The sequence below is a fragment of the Phymastichus coffea genome, unplaced genomic scaffold (genome assembly GCF_024137745.1).
Source record: "Phymastichus coffea isolate CEN01 unplaced genomic scaffold, Cenicafe_Pcof_1.1 PCOF00003, whole genome shotgun sequence".
Lineage (NCBI taxonomy): Eukaryota > Metazoa > Arthropoda > Insecta > Hymenoptera > Eulophidae > Phymastichus > Phymastichus coffea.
Window position 1 is genome coordinate 6,949,513 of NW_026706814.1, and position 21,216 is coordinate 6,970,728.

The following is a 21,216-nucleotide window of genomic DNA, read 5'->3' on the forward strand; positions in this document are numbered from 1 at the left end:
GCTATTACTTCTAGATACTACAGAATGAAAAACATACTAATACATATTTTATCATTCAGTACTTATACTCCGAACTTATTAATCAAAGATGACAAGACGATCTTGATAGAGTTAGCGTACCAGAAACGTTTGTTTATTGATTATCAAATAAGATAATTTTTGCATACACTGATCTTCAAACTTCAAAGTTGGTGAGGTAGCTAGACTTATTTACTAATATTTTTATTTATTATAACAGATAAAATCTATATTAGGTACATCAATTTTCAAGTTTTTAAGCGCAAATACGCATTTTCATACTTTGACCTTCTAAGTTCAAGGTCAAAGAAGTCACTAAATTTTTTTACTAATCTCAGCGACTCATAAAACGTAGGTATACCAATTTTCAAGCGCAAATACGCATTTTCATTGTTTGACTTTCAAAGTTAATTTTGAAGGTCAAAGAAGTAACCAGGATTTTCTTCGACTTCATTTTCTGAAAAAAGAAAGAAATATTTTAATGAGTTTTCGTAGTTGAGAATTATACGAGTATCCAAGCTATCTGTGAATACAAGTCATGAATAAACAGTCAAAACTGAAAACAGTTAGAAAATCCACGCTATGTTATTTTAGCTTTTAAAACTAAATGAAAAAATCTTTTAAAAGTTAATGTTAGCGTATTTGATCATTGCAATATTAGTAATGTGAAACTTTACTTCATCTGATACTTTATACGATATATATGCCAATTTCTAAAAGGTACACTATGGCAAAGACTCAGAATTGATGCTGAAAAATTTTACCTTCATTAATCAAGTACCACTCATTGTCATTGATCGCTATAAACAAAATGAGAGATTGAAAAACTCTGCAGTGGAAGTACTTTTGGATTTTGAAACAAGAGAAAATATTCCTGAAGTAACTACAGTATATTACTTCATTTTGCATGATCGTATCATTCAACACAATCCAATAAATCGAGATGTGGAGAAACTTATTTAAGGAGTAGGAATAGATCAACAAAAGAGTTAATCTTTTCTTTGAACAGCTCAGTAGCGACTTCCTCTCAGTAACTGCCAAGATCAAGAACGTATTAGATATGCAAGGCTCTGTGATGCCTGGTAAAACGTGCGCTGTGCCTTCACAGCTAACGATACTTCAGCTTAACTACAGCGAAGAAGCACACGTAAGAGTCTTCAAGTCTTTCTTTCCATGATGAAGACTAACTGAGAAATATAAGCGTTAGAAGCTATGATTAAGATTCTACTACAGTGGATTAGAATGGGACTCTGGTGATCTTAAATACTCAGAGCATAAATATGATATTTAAGATACATTTGAATATGTAACTAAAATTTTCGTCTCCAGCGATCTAAAAACGAAATGGTTAGAACGATATGGGGATAAAAATTTTTGACTTGAATAAGTATATTCTTATTTATCGTTGTATCCCTTGCTTCTAAATAATTATTGTTCGATTTTCGACATGTAAGGTCTCCTAGTTTTCTAATTATGTTCCATTTCGAGGTAAGATGCATTTACATTTTTTCTATTCTATTGTCTGGAAAGATTACCTTGCTTTGCCGGCTGTCTATTTATTTGGATACTATTAATTTTATTTTCATTTCTTTCTTTATATGTAAGAAAATCATCGTTATCTAAATTAGTTAATAGTATACAAATAATAGGTCATTTTCTGTACCACAAGCCAGCTATGGTATTTCCGAAGAATTTTGGTGCGCTGAATCCAAATCTGGTCTTAGAATTATTTCATCACATCAGGGTTTTGAGATATCCTAACCTAAAAGTGCAAAAAGGACTGTTTTTCGACATATTTGAGTTTATGTAGCATCGTCAATAAATTTTCTCACAGGAAACTATTTAAAACATCTTATAGTACAAATCTTCCCCTTGAAAATTCTTTAAGTTTGCCTAAATATCTTTTTTTTCGCCAAGATATTGCATTTTGAAATTTTCATATTTATGAATTTCTCAAAATTTGAAAATCCATTAACCCATCACGTCCTAAGTAGACAATTTTCTTTTACTCTTTTCAATTGATCTTTTATCAAGAATAAAAATTAGGAACAGACATTTTTTACGTAAAATTGTCTGAACTTTCGATCTATGTTGTTAGAATTTTGAAAAAATGCATGCGTGTGCGTTGACTTCAGATTCATGATCAGCGACCCGAGTAACAATGTTCGAGTAAATTCACTGAACAGAAAAATTCGTGCAACAAAGGGTTAATAGATTTTTGAATTTTGAGAAATTAATAAATATAAAAATTTCAATATGCGATATCTCGGCGAAGAAAAAAGGAAATTTATCAAACTCAACGGAATTTAAAAGGGGGTGATTTGTACTTTAAGATGCTTTGAATATTTATTTTAGAAAAAATTTATTTACGATAAATTCAGATATTTTCGTAAATTTTGTGTTTGAAAAATTAATTTAACATCCTTGTCATAGCTTTTTAATTAATTCATATTCATTCAATCTTTCTTCTATATCATAGGCTAACTTAATTTTCCTTATGGCATAATTATATCGATTTAATTTTCTATTTGGATAATGTTTGCCCAATCCAATTCCTCGCATAATGTTTCTTTCTTCTTCAGAGTTCCAGAGTTTTTCTCTAAATAGTTTTTCAATATCATTAAAAGATGTTATATGTCGTCCTAAAATTTTTTTTTTTTTTTTTTCTAATCTCCTATTAACATTTACAATCTGCAGTACAACATTTAGTAAATTTTATAACATTATATTGAAGCATTTAAATAAGGTGAGTTTCCCAATGGAAGACTCGGTCCTGGATTAGGTAGTTATCGTGGTCATGGTTTGCTACACAGAAAAAATTATTGTAATTGTTTATGTTTTTTGAGGCGAGAATTGAAAATGTATTCCTTGAGTAAACGAGCTGCCAATGGGTTCGGATGGACTTGTAGTCTAGCTTTGTAATTGTTGAAGAATGATCTTATTTCCTCCTTCACTGTTGGTATCATTGTGTCCGTTCTTATTATTTCATTGGGGATGAACCAAGGTGCATCCACAATAGTCCTTAGAGCCTTGGATTGATATCTTTCAAGTATTTCGATGTTAGAGTTAGATGCTGTTCCCCATAGTTGGATTCCGTAAGTCCACACCGGTTTGAGAATTGCCTTGTAAAGCAGTAGTTTGTTTTCCAGGGTTAGTTGAGATCTTCTCCCTATCAGCCAGTACATATTTCTTAACTTAAGATTAAGTTGTTTTCTTTTAGAACAAATGTGTAACCTCCAATTCAGTCTTCGATCTAGGTGCATTCCTAGATATCTTACATGCTCACTTTGCGGGATAGTATTACCGTTCAAAAGGACCGGTGGACATGATTTCCTTTTAAGAGTGAATGTGACATGGTTACATTTGTCCTCATTCACCCTTATTCTCCAATTGTTCAACCAGGTTTGAACCTCGCCGAGGTAAGTCTGGAGAGTACGGGATGCCACCTCACAGTCCTCATGAGAGGTTAGCAGTGCCGTATCATCTGCAAAGGTTCCTGTTGTGATATTCAACATGACTGGGATATCTGCAGTGAAGATTGTATACAATACAGGTCCCAATACGCTTCCTTGTGGTACCCCTGCCTTGATTGAAAAATTTTCTGTAATGAAGTCATCAACCTTAACTCTGAAGTATCTGTTTTCTAAGTATGATTGTAGTAGTTTAGATATGCTAGTAGGGAATCCTGTTTTGATTTTGAATATCAGTCCTTCGTGCCAGACCTTGTCGAACGCCTGCTTGATATCCAGAAATACTGCTGAGCAGAATTTTTTGTCCTCTAGAGCCTTTCTAATTTGCGTTACAATACGATGAACTTGTTCTATTGTCGAATGCTTGCTCCGAAAACCAAATTGATGATCTGGAATTAATTTTTTCTCCTCTATGTAAGGATTCATTCTGGCAAGTATAACTTTTTCCAAGATTTTGGATAGAATTGGTAGTAGGCTAATCGGCCTGTAAGATGATACTTGCTCGAGATTTTTTCCCGGTTTCGGTATCACTATTATTTGTGCCATTTTCCATATTACTGGAAAATAGCAGAGACGAAGACAGGCATTGTAGATTATTGTCAGGTGTCTCATAGCCTTTATTGGCAGTTCTTTGATCATTTTAACAGTGATACTATCAATTCCCGGAGCTTTTTTATTTTTTAATTTCTTTATTATTTGTTGTATTTCTGTCATTTTTACCGTTTTGATCTGGTCATGTTCCCCCTCACTCAAGCTGTTTATCAGTTGTTCCTCTTCACTCTCCGATATGATTCTTCCATTCGGCGTAAAAATGTTGCTGAGGTGGTTTGCAAAAGCTTGAGCTTTCTCTTCGTTACTCTTCGCCCAGCAACCAGATGATTGTCGAATTGGTGAGATAAACTGTAGAGGGTTTTTGATATTTCTAGTGGCCTTCCATAACGAGTAGTCAGTAGTAGCTGTAGGAGTAAGTTCACTTAGATATTTACTCACTTTACGGTTTTTTTCCTGTTGTAGCAATTTTTTAAGTTCTCTTGTTGCAGTATTCCATTTGGTCCTATCTGTCCAGTGTCGAGTAATTTGCCAATTCTTTCTGAGTTTTCGCTTTTCCTTGATTTTATTAATAATGTGTTTTGGAGTATCGTGATAGCTTGTTTTCTTTGTTGTAGTAGTGTACTTGCTTTGTGCTTTTTTAATTATTAAGTTAAAGTTATCTATACAATCATCTATATTTTTAGTGGTTTTTAGCGGAATTTTACTATGGATATTTTTTTCTATGTACTGTTTATATTTGTTCCAGTCGGTAGTTTTTATTGTTGTTTCTTTCTTAATAATCTTGGCTTGTAGGGAAATCACTATCGGAGAATGGTCTGAGGATAAATCTAGGCATGATGTCGCCTCAAAATAATTAGAGTTGATCCCTTTAACTATCGCAAAGTCGATAAGGTCAGGAAGCTTTTTTAGGTCTGATGGCCAGTATGTAGGTTCACCTGTTGAGATTGGGTAGTAATTGTTTTCCTTCATCACCTTGTACAGTTGATTTCCTCTAGGAGTCGGGGTAGGCGATCTGGAACCCCACCATGGGTGTTTCGCATTATAGTCACCGCCATGAATCTGTGACCCAAGGATCCAAAGAAGAATTTGAACTCATCCTTGTCTAATGTATGGTTTGGAGGACAGTAAACTGCTGTCATAGTGATTGGCCCCGTCCAGTCCGTGATTATGATGCTTGCCGCCTGGATATTTTGCTTCTGATGATTGACTGTTGGGTAGTGATTAATCGAAGACTTAATAATAATTGCTGCGCCACCGTGCGCTTTGTTATCCGGGTGGTCTGCATGATATAATTTGTAGTTTGGGATCTTGAAGTGATGCTTATTAGTGAAATGTGTTTCGGAAACCAATATTACATCTACATCTTCTCTGGTTAAGAAGCTTTCCAACTCTAACTTTCTTTGAATTAATCCGTTTGCGTTCTATATAATTATTTTTAATTTATTACTCATTTTGCGAACTTACCCACCAGCGTTGTAATCAGATTAAGCATCGTGTCCATTCTGTCCATAAATTTATCTATAAATTTACCCATTAATATTTCTAACCTTTTTTCAAGGTTTGGTTCAGTTGACTCTGTCTGTTTACTGTTGGTAGTTTTAGGAGTTTGAGTACCGCTGCTAGATTCTGTCTTATCGTTGCTAGCTGCTGCTTGTGCATATGAGAATCCTGGTTTTGTTGTGTGAGTTGTGATGATTTCCGTTCTATTACTGATTAAGTTACTGGGGTGTGGTTGCAGTGTTTTTTCTCTTAAAGTGGGGAATAGCTTTTGCTGTAGCTGTTTGTGGGTTGGGCATCCTCTGTAGCTTGCAGGATGATCTCCTTTACAATTTGCACATATTACTTTATTTGATTTTCCCTTCAATGGACAGTTATTAGTATTATGATGCTCGGCACATTTGACGCATACAGGATTTTTGTTACAATAATTCTTGGTGTGTCCAAATTCTTGACAATTTAAACATTGCGGAATTTCTCTCCTCTTCCTTAAAGGTTCAAATACTACAACAGAGTTTAGTAGCCTATTTACATCAAAGATTAATTTATTGTTACTGCGAGTTTCGAGCTCAACAGTAAAGAGAGGAGTAGCAGCCTTTGTGATTCTGTTATGAATATTGGTAATATTCATAGGTTTGTGTCCGATTTCTTCAAGTTCTTTTTTTAACTCGTCTACATCGGTTGAAGGGTGAATCCCTCTCAGAACTACTTTGAATCCTTTGTCCTGCTTTCGTTGATAGGTGTAAAAACTTGTTTTCTTGTCCTTTAGTGCGTTAACTATGGGCAAGTATTTTTCAGAATCACTAGGCTGAATTCTGACTTTATCGCTTTGTAATACTTTGATAGTATAACTATTCTTAGCTATACTATTTAGCAATTCTTCCAGAGGTTTGATTTTTCCGACGTTCTCAACGTATATCGGTGGTGATTTATATTTGACTACTTTGTCTTCTGTATTAACATTTTTTTCTTGTTCTTCGGTTAATGGTTGATATCGGTTTGAAGTTGTTGTTGGAGTAGCGCTTAGCCAGTTTTCCAGTGTGTGGGCTGGACGTTTAAATTCCCTTACAGCATTTTCAGGACTATTTAATTCTTTTCTTTTTCCTTTTTTATATTTCCATTCGTCTTTTTCTTTATCTGTTTGTGAATTTGGTGTGGTTTCCATTTTAGTTAGATTTTGGCTTTAAAAGCCGATTTGTTTATCCCTAAGACTATTAAGTTAACTGGCTATCTTTTACACTTAGACACTGTATAATATTTAATCCGATTTGTGTACGGCGCCTAATCCACTTACTCGTGAATTTTCACTGTCACTTTAGCTTATTTAGTTTCCGATGCCGGAGCCGATGCAAATGCATCTGATCGGCATGGAAGCTGACTAAAGACTGATCCTAAAATGAGAGTTAAAAATAGTACTGAAAATGTTATTTGTCATTGTACTAATGTTATTTGTTGTTATAAGTCAAACCACGCCGAATTAAGGATTTGGTTTTAGCACATAAAAATATGTAGGGATATACTAGTTGTTATTTTATGCTTGAAAATTCTGTATAACCTTCAAATGAACTTGAAACTGAAATGGAATAAAAATAACAATAGATTTAGTTTCAGCTTTTCAATATTTATAAACCAAATACTTTTTTGTTTTTTCTGTATAGTAACCGCAAGATTTGACTTTTGGAGGACCTTGCGGATTCATTTACAAAATAAAAAATATATATTTAAACGTAAAATTTTCCACACTTTCCGAATTTGGAGTCAAAAATTTAATTGTACGTAGATGAAAAAATTTAACCTTCAAATACTTTTAAACCTGGCGTGATGGAAACAAAGAAGGATCGGAAAAAATACATTCAAATCCAGCGCACCAAGTACTTAATAAAAATTTTGCCAGCCGGATTAAAAGCTCCTCCTACTACCTCACTTCGAGCGAGACCTGTGGAATCAAAAAGCTTCGAAAAATCAACAGCTTCATTGGAACAACAGATTTTAGATACAGAGAAAGAAATACAGAAAACTCGGGAAGAAATTAAGAAAGTGAAAAAAGAATTTAATTTGTAAAGCTTCTACATATAAAAAAAGAGAATGAATTAATAAAATCTGCAAATTGAATTTTAAACTATATCTTATTCCTAGTATTTTAGAAGCCTTTGTCTCCAAATGATCCCGCTAATTATAATACCAGAAATTTCGGTTAATAATGTCCTACTTGAAGAAATAACGGTAGTTATTCATGATGAAGCAAATAAACAAATTAAGATAATTGATAACATTAGTAATATTTTGACTGATAGATTACCTAGTATCCAAGTTGAATTCGTGAAAATCGCTGAAGTCTTAGAATTACATAAAAGAGGAATCAATTTAAATATTAAACGTGATAATATTCTGAAGGATAGAGTAGACGAATTAGATAAGACTGTAGAAACCGACTTCGCTCATTTGCATCGCCTAAATAATCAAGTTGCTCAACTTAAACTTGAGAATAGTGTTTTAAGCAAAAATCTTGCGAAATCCCATAAAATCATTAGATAATATAATAAAGTTTTATGTGTAATTACTAACAGTTTTGATTTTAAAATCGAAGAATTGTGCTATTTATTTGATAAGCTTTCGTTCAAAGTATAATCCACCCTATTTACCTTAATGAGTAATAACCAACGCCTTACGCGCAGTAAAGTTAGAGGACTTACTTGGACCGTTTTTAGTAAAACTCAGTAGTTTGAAAAGATCGACCGAGGATTTGACTCAATTAGAAGATCGTGACAGTATAAGAAGTGCTTCAACAACACCTAGAGGAACCGATCAGGATCTAAACCAAAAGTTAGTCAGCCCAGGCTCGAGTGAGATTAATTCGGATTCTCTCGATAAATTTGTAATTGAAAACCAACCAACAGATACAAACCAGGAAGTTAAGAGTCTAAGACAGAAGCCTCAATCCACTGTAGATATCCCACCAAGTAATAATTCACAGACTATTAAAATGAGTGAAAACGATAAAAAAGAGGAAATGCCCACCGTTCACGGGCAGGTTATGTCACTGAAAGACGCACTGAACGTTATTCCGCGATTTGATAGAAGATCTGATTAATAGACTCGATTTGCGGAAGGATGCAAAGAAGCCTTGACAATGATCCCAAAACCAATAGAAGGTAACTTGGTGAAATTGATAATTTAAAACATACCTTTTTGAAAGGAATTGGCTTAGAAACCGTACCCACCCTAGACATAATTACTTTGTCAATTTTCTGAAAAGCCACTGAATTTCAAATTGTTCCGAGCAATTTCTCGATAACCTAGGAAGTAGTTTGGAGCCGGATATTCACTGGAAAATGAGGCAATTATCAATTTTTCTACCCGTCAATTCATTGTTGGTAATCATAGACTCTACTTTGAAGAAATCAACTATCCCACCCATGCTAGTTTCTGTTTTGTTCATAATGCCAAAATAAAGAAAATTGATAAAGTATCACCTAAAATCAGAATAATCAACCCCCCTACTGACACAAAAGAATACTTCTTATTATACACAGGGTCAGAAGTTAATCTTATAAAACAACACTTATTACCTCCAGGGAATGAGATAGCTACCACGAAAATAATTTGTATAAGAGGTATTGGAAACAACTTGCAAATGACATTAGGAATTACAGAAATAAAGTTATTCGAGACCAATACGGTTTTTCATATAGTTGATGATAATTTTGGTATGATAAGCGAAGGTATATTAGGCGCACTATTTTTTGAAGACTCAAATGCTGTACTTGATTTTAATCACAAAACATTCAAAGCAAGAAATTTTGTAGTACCTATGATACTCGATGAATATGAAGTAAAAACTATAAAGAATGATAAAATGACTAATGATGAATTTGATAGACTTCTTCAAAAACTAGTGCCGCTCGATCCGCCCTATAGTATGGCCGTTAAACATGTTTTAACTATAACATGTTTTAACTATAGCGAAGTGTATGAAGATCTGGACATTCAACAAACAGACGATTTGGATGACTTCCATATTGCGGATTTATTTTTTGAAGACGAAAGTAAGGGGTCGAACAACAAAATAGAAGAACATTTGGATTTAGATCATATGAACAAAGAGGAGAAAGAATACGTTGTGAATTAGTAAATAAGTTCAGAGATGTATTTTACCAACCCGGTGACGATTTGCCTGGCACTGATTTAGTTATGCACGAAATTAATACTGTAGATGAAATACCAATTAATTGTAAACAATATCAATTTCCACATTCTATGAAAGATAAACTAAATTATCATGTTAATAAGTTGTTGAAAGCCGGAATAATTCATGAGTCAAATTCATCTTACGACACACCTATTTGCATAGTGCCAATAGCCACTGATGGAAATGGCAGGATGGTACTTGATATGAGAGAACTCAACGAGAAAACAATCGCTGATTCTTATCCAATACCAAATATCTGTAATATTTTTTATCAAGTTGGTGGTGCTAAATGGTATACGATTTTAGACTTAGCCATGGGTTTTTTCAAATTCGAATGCATCCTAAGCATGCATATAAGATTGCTTTTAGTACTCCGTTCGGCCATTATGAATTTGTTTGTATGCCGTTTGGATTGAAGAATGCACCCGCAACTTTTCAACGTCTAATGGATACGCTGCTTCGCGGCCTACAAGGACTAGAGCTATTTGTATCCTTGGATGATATCGTGATTTATGCTAACACTATTGATGAACATGATCGTAAATTTCGATTATTAGCAAATAGATTAAGAAAAGCAGGATTAAAATTACAGGTTACTAAATGTAAGTTTCTTAGACGTAAGGTTACATATTTAGGATATGTCATTAGTGCAGAGGGTCTAGAAATTGACCCAAAGAAAGTCATAGCCGTTAAGGAATTTCCCAAGCCAAGAAACATTAAAAATATTCGCCAATTTCTAAGTTTAGCTGGATATTATAGACGATTCATCAAAGACTTCGCCAAAATACGATGGGGGGTCAATAAGTCTTTACCAAATCCAAGAGATGGCGCTCGTCACGCTTAAATTATGATGTTTTTGGCAAGCAATACTACTAACTAGATATCGTACAAAGTTTCAGCTCGATTCATTAAGTCATTTTTTTGTGAGCGTTGGTTAAACAAAAAGTTATTGGTTTATTTGAAAAATGGAAAAAACAGAGTTTCGAGCGGTGATAAAACATTTTCATTTGAAAGGCCTTACACCAAAAGAAATCACAGTTCAGTTGAACGCCGTTCATGGCAAGTCTGCCCTGTGTTTAAGACTGTTTATAACTGGGTAAATGAATTTATACGCGGCCATACAACATCAAAAGATGAACCTCGTTCAGGACGCCCCGTAGAAATGAGTACACCCGAAATGGTCAACAAAATCCATGATATAATGTTAAGTGATAGAAGATTAAAATTGCGAGAATTAGTTGAGGCCACAGGGGTATCAAAGGGTACAATCATTTCAATTTTGCATGAAAAATTGGGGATGAAAAAAATATCAACAAGAGGGGTGCTGCGTTTGCTCAAAACAAACGAACCCGCGTTGTCACCTCTGAAGCTCTTTTGGCATGCATACGTCGTAATCCGGAAGACTTGGCGTCAACTCGTAACTGTAGATGAAACATGAGTACACCATTACACTCCTGAAACCAATGAACAGTCCAAACAATGGATTACCGCAGGAGAACCAGCCCCAAAGAAGGCAAAGACAGTAAAGTCAGCTGGCAAGTTTATGGCCACGGTTTTTGGAGATGCTTATGGAATCATCTACATCAACTACTTGGAAAAAGGGCCAGACGATCACTGGACAATATTATGCGTCATTATTAGGTTAGCTGAAAGAAAAAATCAGAGAAAAACGTTCTCACTTGAACAAAAAAAATGCCTCTTTCTTCAAGACAATGTTCGAGTTCACACCTGTGCAGTTTCCATGGCAAAAATTAACGATTTAAAGTTCGAATTAATTGACCATCCACTATATTCGCCTGATTTGGCTCCTTGTGACTTTTTCTTATGTCCTAACCTCAAAAAATAGCTTGTCAGACAACGATTTACGTCGAATGAAAAATTTATCGCCGAAACAAATGCCTATTTTGAGGATTTTCAGACATCATATTTTTTTGATGGCTTAAAAAACTGGAAGGCCGTTTAATAAAATGTATCGACCTTCAAGGAGATTATGTTGAAAAATAAAAAAAAATTACATACGCAAAACTTTTTTCCTTCTTTTTGTAAAGACTTATTGACCCCGCCCCCGTATCTAAACCTCTCACGAAACTTTTAAGTAAAGATATTCCATTTGAATGGAACGAAAAGGCTGAAACGGCATTTTACGAACTAAAAGAGTTACTCCTCTTCTACAATTCCCGGATTTGTCTAGAGGATATTATATCAGGACTGATGCTTCCGGTTTTGCCAATGCAGGGATCCTCTCGCAAGGACCAATTGGCATTGATCGACCCATCTTATACTTTTCACGGATTTTGCGCGGGCCAGAATTGAATTATGAAGTCTATGAAAAGGAAGCCTTAGCAATGGTACAAAGTGTTAATGCTTTCAAGTCTTATGTTTACGGTAGACCAATAATTATGATTACCGACCATCAGTCCTTAGTTTGATTTAAAACCGCCAATCTTAACACAAGGATACTTAAATAGAGATTTTAATTATTTGAATACGATTACCAAATCATTTATCGGCCAGGAACCGCTATTGCAATAGCAGATTCCTCATCGAGAAATGAACAATTAGAATCTTTCGATAAACCAAATCTCCAACCTGAACCACCGCCCCGAAATGACGAAATCAAGAGATCACGTGGTATACCTAAAAAAGTCCTTTCGAATCAAGCCTTGAAGTTAACTTCTAATCTTGATCCTGTGACAAAAGAATCGTTTCATAACGATGAAAGTGTAATCACTCCCAGAAGATACCCAAAGAGAACTCGAAAAGAATTATCTGATTATGAAAAAGGTGATCTTGATGAAGATGAAGACAAAGTACAAGGAAAAACAAAAGCAGCACCCGAGATACCTATTCATCAAAAATCCCCTATTTTTGAGGATAATAAGCTCGAGAATGATTCCGAAATTAGTGATTCCGATGAATCAAGTAATTTTGATAAGATTAGCGAAAATATTGTAGAAATTAAAGAATCTCTCCATACACAAAAAAAATGTAGCTTATTTTATAAGTACTATAGGTGAACCTTGCGATGAAGGTGCTTGCAAGCTTATAGACAATTATAAGATAATCAGTATGCAAATAGTTAGTTTAGGAGAAGTTACGAGAGAAAAGAAAAATAAGAAGTATTCTCAATTTAGACTTTGCATTCGAGGTGAAACCTCCGAATCGATAAGCTATGTTAAAGTCTAATGTTAGCTATGGTAACGTTAAATATGATCAAATTTATTCGACTTTATTAATCCTAAGAAACTTATTAATTAATTTAAATCAGGCCGAAGTTTGTTTATAAAAGCAAATGTATAGAAAATTTAGAGTGGATAGAAATAAATCATATAATTAATATAGTATTTAAGAATTCTAGTATTAAAGTAATAACTTGTAAGGATACTTTAAGATATGTACCTTTGGAGCAACGTGATACAATATTTTATGAGCTTTATAAATCCCCTATTGGAGGACATCGCGGCGTTTCCAAAACTTTTCACCGGATTAGACAAAACTACGAAGGTCGTTTGAAAAGTCCGTGCAAAAATAAATGCTGCTTGATTTTTTTTAATAAATCTTTTTTATTTTTCAATATAGTCTCCTTTTAGGCTTTACACACTTCATCCAACGCTGCTCTAGTTTGTTAATCCCTTCCAAATAATAGGATTTGTCCAAGTCTGTAAAATAGGCATTCGTTTCTGCAATCATCTCCTCGTTTGAATAAAATCTTTTCCCCGCCAGCCATTTTTTCATATTAGGGAACAAATAGTAGTCCGCCGGAGCCAAGTCTGGAGAATAGGGGGGATGTGAAACGTGTTGGAACCCTATCTCCATCAGTTTTGCGGTCACAACTGCTGAGGCGTGAGCTGGCGCATTGTCGTGGTGGAAGAGGACTTTTTTGTGGGCCAATCGTGGACGTTTCTCTAGCAACTCGGTTTTCAAACGATCCAATAACAATGAATAATATTCGCCTGTAATGGTTTTATCGTTTTCCAGATAGTCGATCAAAATTATTCCTTGCGAATCCCAAACGACAGTCACCATAACCTTCCCGGCCGAAGGAATTGCCTTCGCCTTTTTCGGAGCAGATTCCCCCTTGGTAACCCATTGTTTAGACTATTCTTTAGTCTCAGAAGTGTAGTGATGTATCCATATTTTACCTACAGTGATGAAACGACGTTTAAAGTCTTGCGGATTTTGCTGGAACAGCTGCAAACCATTCTTGCAACACTTCACACGATCTCTTTTTTGGTCAATCGTGAGCAATCGCGGCACCCATCTAGCGGATAGCTTTTTCATATCCAAATGTTGGTGCAAAATATTATGTATCCATTCGCTCAAGATGCCTATAGTACTAGCAATCTCACGCACCTTCACTCTTCTGTCAGCCATCACCATATCATGGATTTTATCAATGATTTCTGAAGTGGTAACCTCAACAGGGTGTCCAGAACGTTCAGCGTCTTTTGTGCTCATATGACCACTCCGAAAATTTTGAAACCACTTATAAACCATTCTAATCGAAGATGCACAATCACCATATTGTTTATCAAGCTTCTGTTTAATCTCCTGAGGCGTTTTGCCTTTGAAAAAGTAATGTTTAATCAGTACACGAAATTCTTTTTCGTCCATTTTTTTACAACCACTCGATTTCTTTGATTGAAGCAAATGTAAAACTCAAAGTAATTGGCCGATTTGACTGAAACTTGGTGTGTGCTCTTCCAAGATATGCCACTAACTGAAAATAACCTTGATACGCACTAGTAGCGCCATCTCTCTGACTTTGCACGGACTTTTCAAACGACCCTTGTATTACTGGAAAAATTTGAAAGATGATGTTCAACGGTGAATACAGCAGTGTCTAGCGTGTCAGCTAAAGAAACTCACTCCCCTACAAACGAAGCAACCAATGATAATTACCGATACCTCTGCAACTGCATTTGATAAGATAGCTATGGATATTGCTGGCCCACTCAAGAAAACCTCCAAAGGGTACGAGTACGTCTCAACTCTACAAGCTCGGTTGAGCAAGTTTTGTTTAGCTGTCCCGTTAACAGATACACTATCATCCACTATAGCTGACGCTTTTATTAAGAAATTCATTTGCGTCTTCGGTTGTCCCAAAGCCGTACTTACATACCAAGGAAAGAACTTCTTGAGTTCATTGATGACCAGAATTGCTACACGTTTCGAGATATAGAAATTGAGGACCACCGCCTTTCGACCGCAGTCTAATGGTTCTTCAGAGAGATCACATCATGCTCTTGCTGAGTACTTAAAGCAATATACAGAAATAGACAATAATTGGGACGAATGGCTCGACTTAGCCATGTTAAATTATAACACCTCCGTTCAAGAAAGCACTAAACATACCCCATTCAAAGTTGTTTTCGGTCGATTAGCCCGATTGCCATCTAGTAACCCCTTGCGTGAATTAGATATGGTACCGACTTATAAGGGATATATAACTGATTTAGTAACGCGACTCACAGGATTTCAAAAATTAGCATACGAGAACTTAGTCGTTTCCAAATTCAAATGAAAGAAATATTACGATTAACATATTAATCCAGTTAATTTTAAGGTAGGTGATTACGTATTTTTAAAATCTGGGCCCAAGCCCGGGAAATTTTGTGATCATTATTCCGGTCCTTTTAAAATTATACCCATATTACCGAGAAATAATATCAAAATAGAAATGAAAAAGGGTAGTAAAGCTGTGCACGCGAATAGACTTCGGGTTTCGCATATTAATCAAACGTGAATAATAAAAAGAAGGAACATATAATAAAATACTTTTCTGATTACGGACAATATGATGCATTCATTCTTTTTCTTACTGCTATCCCTTACAATGTCTATTCCAGGCGGCCATCATAGGATACGACTGTGGAGCAAGATCACTTAATATAACGACTGTATCCTTATCAGATGTAGAAGAGTGTGAAGTGCCTTCCACCAATATTAACATAACGAAACAACATATTCAATTGTTACAATTAATTAACTTTGAAGACACACACGTAATCCAATGTAAAATTGAAATAGATAGAACGATTTATTATTGTGGAATGCACTCACACGATGCAGTTGTAGAAAATGGTGCGATCGAATACTTGATGGATGTAAACCGACAAAGTTGTTACGATTTATATAAAAGCGGTACTTTGTATTTCGATAATGTACATATATTTCGCGACATAAAGATTAATCAAACTGCGACTAGACCAGCAATACTTGTTGGTAGTGTAAATCAAAATGGGAAGTGTAATTCCGGTAGTTATTCCGATGTTTATGGAAGTTGGAGTAACGTGTTAGTCCAAGCCAAGATCAAGATAACTATATAAGAATATACCGCTTCTGTTGATTTAAATAACGACCAAATAATTTTGCGTAGTTATGTCGGATGTAAATTAAGGAATATATTAATCGATATAATGTGTTATATAATGGTATAGCCAATGAAGTTACAAGTGAAACTGGACAAACTTTGTTCTCTTTAACTACGCAAGATATTACTTTTGCACTAATGACTAAGTCTAAGCGATATTCATGCGGTTATAAGATTAGTGATGCCGAACATCCAAAATTGTTCATACATATGGTTAAAAACGATATGTTATTTCCCAGTAAGAAAATTTCTTTAGTAATTTAGATATATTTGCCTATATAAATTCAAAGTTTGTATTTGTGGAGCGTTATATTCAGTTGCAAATAACAAATTTGTATAGGGATGTTGTACAACGTTGTAATCAAGAAAGAGATATTTTGAAAAATGCACTTGCTATTGCCACGCAATCTCCTGATCAATTTGCTTATAATCTCATGAAAGGACCTGGATATATGGCCGTGACGCAGGGGAAGTAGTACATATAGTTAAATGCATACCTGTTGATGTGAAAGTCTCGCAAAGTGAAGAGTGTTATGCTGAACTGAAAGTAATACATAACAATCATACTACATTTTTATCTCCCAAAAATCACATTTTGAAAGCACATGGAACAATAGTTGATTGCAACGTTTTGTTACCCACATTTTTTTATTTCAATAAAGATTGGTATAATTTTTGCCTAGTGCAGTAGAGGCGAAAGCACCTACCACTCTCAAACCTTTGTCTGGATTAACGTCGAAATATCAGAATATCCCCGCACTTGCCACAAGTGGAATATATACGGAAAAATATTTACAAGATCTGACAAACCGTATCATGTTTCCTGTGGAACGACCCATAGCAGTAAACGACGTAGCTCGAGGAATTCGTGGACATGTCGTCAAAGATCATGAAGGAATAATTGGAACTCTTGAATGAAAATGTGATGGAAAAGTTAGTAGTCAATACCTGGAACAAAATGTGGACTAAATTTATGAATCGTGAAGTCAACTTGGTTTTTAGATTCTGGCACGTTTTATTTTTGTAATATATATTTTTTCCAGTATAGTCTTAAAAAATATCTAAATCATCATTTTGATTTCACAGTTATTGACAAATAAACGATTAGCTGCTTTTAGTTATAACAACTATAAGTGTTAATTGATACGGGTGTAACGGCGGCTCGACATAAAAAGAGACCAGGAAAAAACAAGCCACACACTTAGCTCGTAAATTAGGATTATAAATCGCGTACAGCTAAGAAAAGAAAATTTTCTTCGTGAACGACAGTTTTCGTCTCGCGCATCTGGCACTTTCTGGATGTTTGGAAATGTACAATAATAATCAGAGCGAGTTTACAACCGCGCCATCCGGAATAGCCAGATTACGAACATCTCAGGAAAATAGAGAGCTGCAGCGCACATGTATATCCTATCTATAATACCATTATTTTATTTTAATTAATTTATTCTCAATTTTATTAAGTTCTTTTAAATTAAAGGAAGCACATTTGCTTGCAGATCTCTCAAAAATATGTGAGACTTATCTGTTTGAAGTAGTATTCAAGTATATAACAAGGACTATTTTGATTAATAGTTTTTTTTTATTGCTCGAATAGCTTTAGTTTTATATATAAATATAAATATAGAAATTGTAACGGAGAATTCCGGCCGTACCGTCTGGGTTGCTCGCGACTGTCCGCACAAATTATTTATTCGGGGATTCGGGAAGCAAAAGACGTTCCCTCGACTGAATAACGTGTCGAGCATAACTACGTTAAACGCACAGATTCGAGATCGGGATGAGAAGTGATACAGCGGCGAATAAACACAACAGCGGATTAACATACTAGTCTTTTAATTATCAACAATCGATTACAATACGGCGACCTCGGACTTATACACTAACGAGCGGCACAATAACAAATGCGAACGCGAAGGTGAATCGGTGGCTGCTCAGCCTACCGATTCCCTTGTGAAAACTAATTATTATAATAAATGTCTGACAAACACTTTCCGCCGATAGACTACCAACGGGTAGATAGCAGATCTGCCATACTACCAGCTATAAGCTGACGCCCAAACATGCAAAAGAGAGAGAATTAAGAGAAAAACACGGCACCGACCTCGACCTTCAGCCTCTCCGACGGCTGGAGCGCTATGACGTCACTGATGTGTTCTCCGCTGACCGTCTCGCTGATGCTTGCTCTTCAATATTGCCGCCTCAATCCGCTGTTTCACTTGAGAATTGCTGTGGTTGTTTCTGCCGCCTCTTCATTGTTCGATGCTACAGTACGTCCAATTCCTCGCGCGCGCACCCGCGCACCTCGCCGGTTACCCACACGCACCGGTGCCGGGTATCCTTCGGGACACGGCTGGACGCGACCCAGCCTCACACTCTATTACTCGTCCGCGCACCGGGCGTGTCTCCTTAAACGAATAAAACGTCGGCGAGGTCGCGGGGCCAACTTGGAAAACCGTGACCTTTCGGTTTTATCCGCGCGCGCGACCTCCTCTGCTTATAGCTTAGCAGAGACTTCCCGAATTTTCCACGGCGATCTAATTTCTTTCATTTAATTTTTCTCTAATTTTCGGTCCATTTCTTTTCTCATTCTTTTCTTTCCTAGTTTCGCGTACGGTTTTTTTACTTTAGATAGTTACACTCGATTGCCAGTGTGGTCGAGTGCATATTAGATAGGCTCCCTGTTACGTTATTTTATTGCCAAGAGTGTGGTAAAATAACGCGAAGCATAACTATATTACCAAGCATGTAGTATAGTGAAGCTTCAATCCTCCGTCGCCGAAAAGAGAATTTCCCGCGATAGTGGCAACGCACGTCCCGGTTATTGTCCGAAAGGATAGACCAAAAAGTGCGCCTGAGAAATGTCTCGTCAACGGACGTCACACGGGGTATAATAAAAATTCCTTTGAATTCTAGATTTGTATGTTTGTTTTACCTATTGCATCGATAATCGTTATTTTATTTCAAACCCATACAAATGTGACGGCCAGCCGTAACTTAGTTTTTTTTTCCTCTATTAATTTAATTATTAAATATGACGAAAGGAGTGGGAACCTTCCTAATTTCCCACGATGAAAACGCATTCGAAATATAAACTTTGATAGTGGCCCGAGCCTGCGTACTCAAGCTACAATCAACGATCTATCCTGCTTTGTCCCACACGCATGTGTTGACAGGGGCCTACGATCATCGTGTATACATCGTGAAGTGTTATCACGCTGATAATGGAAGGGGACCATAAAAATGCAATTTCTTTTTTTTTCCACCGATTTTTAAGAAAATATCCGTAATATTAAATAGATTTTCATCAATTTTGTAAGCTATTATAATGCGCATCTTTTTGTCACCGAATAACCAATAAATAGAACAATAATGTATTTTATAATAAATCGTAAAAGGTTTGGATTTTTCTAAATGTTTATAATAATCACTATGTATCGTTATAATTAATTAAGCTTAGTACGATTATGTATAAGTAATTATAAACTATAGCGTTACTCTTGCTCTTAAAAGTGGCACTCCGAGAGCCATCTCTGGAGAAAAGGGCCCAAGTTAAAAAGGGCCCTTTTCTCTCCCAGAAAAGGGCCCAAGTTAAAAGGGCCGGCCTTTCTCTCTCTGAAAATTCACGCCCACAGACCAATAAAGAAATTCTGGATATGATTAGAAAATTTCCCACCAATACAAAATTTGACCGTTATCGCTTCATGGGCCTGAGGAAAGGGATTTCCATCCAACCACCCACGGCTTATAAAAAGCTCTGTACAAGACTGGAAAGAAAGAGTAGTGAGTGTGGAGTGGGCACCAAGAAGTGATTATTACCTAACAAGAAGTGATTACCAGTGAGTGAGTCCCGGAGGAAGCATCAAAGAAGAAAAGTCAGCCAAAATTCAATTAAGAAGTCACACAAGTATATTCAGAATATATAGAGAGAGAAAGAGGCCAAAGAGCAGAGAGAGCGCAGCCTTAACAATAAGTGATTAGATAAAATAAAAGTAAGTAAAATGTTATAACTGGCTATCCTTTTCTTTCTTCAAGCAATCCGCCCTTTCTTTTTGGAAATTCATTAAGCGTGAGTCTGGTGAATTTTCATTAAAGTCCCTTAAGAACACATTAAGCATGAGTCTGGTGTGTTCGTAATAACATTTGGTTATTACATTCCGTGCTAGCATACAGTTTTCTCAACGCAACAATATTGCTCGTCCCGGCTTATGTGTTACACGATAGCCAAATCAGAGCAACCCTGAGTTTACGCTTACTCCAAGCGTACCTGAGAGTGACCCCGACGTCACACAAACACTTAAAAAGAGATTAAGAACAATCGTAGATTTCTCGAGATCAAAATTTATTGTTTACTACACAATTGATCATGCAACGCAATATTCTAAATTTAACAAGTATTAGATAGGCCTATACACACACCCACACACACACACACACATACACACACACCATAAATATAAATAAGAAAAAAAGCTTAACGTTTTTTACAAAACATAAAACAATAAATTTTTCGATATTGGGTTTTTGATTTCGCTTTCGATGCCTTTCCAAATGATCGAGGTCATTCGTAAGAAACATAGATTTTAACGCATTTTAACTTAATATTGACAACTTTTATTAGATTTCTTCAATATTCATATTTTTCAAATTTAAAGTAAACAATCTTTAAATAAAAATAATATGTATTATATAGTATTAGTCCAGAGCAAACTTAAATTAATTAACTAAGTTTAATATACCAATATGGTTTTATTAAAGGGATTAATTCACTTATAAAAATTGCGAACATTATAAGCGAAGCGAGTAGGGGGTATATCCGTAATATATATGATAACGATAATATAGTATTCGAGTTGCGTAAATAATAAAAGTTACTGTCTTTTATTTTTTCAGAGATCGGTAATTCAACATCAAAGCCAGATTACAGCTCAGAGTAAGTTTATATATTTACACATCATGTTATGATGCTATGTTTATCATGAAAATAATGTTGAAGATGTATTATATCTGTAATATACTCTAACAGGAAGAAAAAATTAATATTGATCCGCATATGTAATTTTTATTTCGATTACTGATCTTTCTTTGTGCAAGACTCACTACCACTTTAATCGACA

The 21,216-nt window shown here is 35.4% G+C and overlaps 1 protein-coding gene across 1 annotated transcript in view; it reads left to right on the plus strand.

Annotated features, from left to right (window-relative positions):
• LOC131666139 (5'-AMP-activated protein kinase subunit gamma-2) overlaps nt 1–21,216 on the plus strand; it is a 1,183,314-nt gene that overhangs the window by 377,751 nt on the left and 784,347 nt on the right. Inside the window, exon 7 of the mRNA XM_058938551.1 lies at nt 20,993–21,032. Coding sequence (XP_058794534.1) covers nt 20,993–21,032 — 40 coding nt within the window. The remainder of the gene's footprint in view (nt 1–20,992; nt 21,033–21,216) is intronic.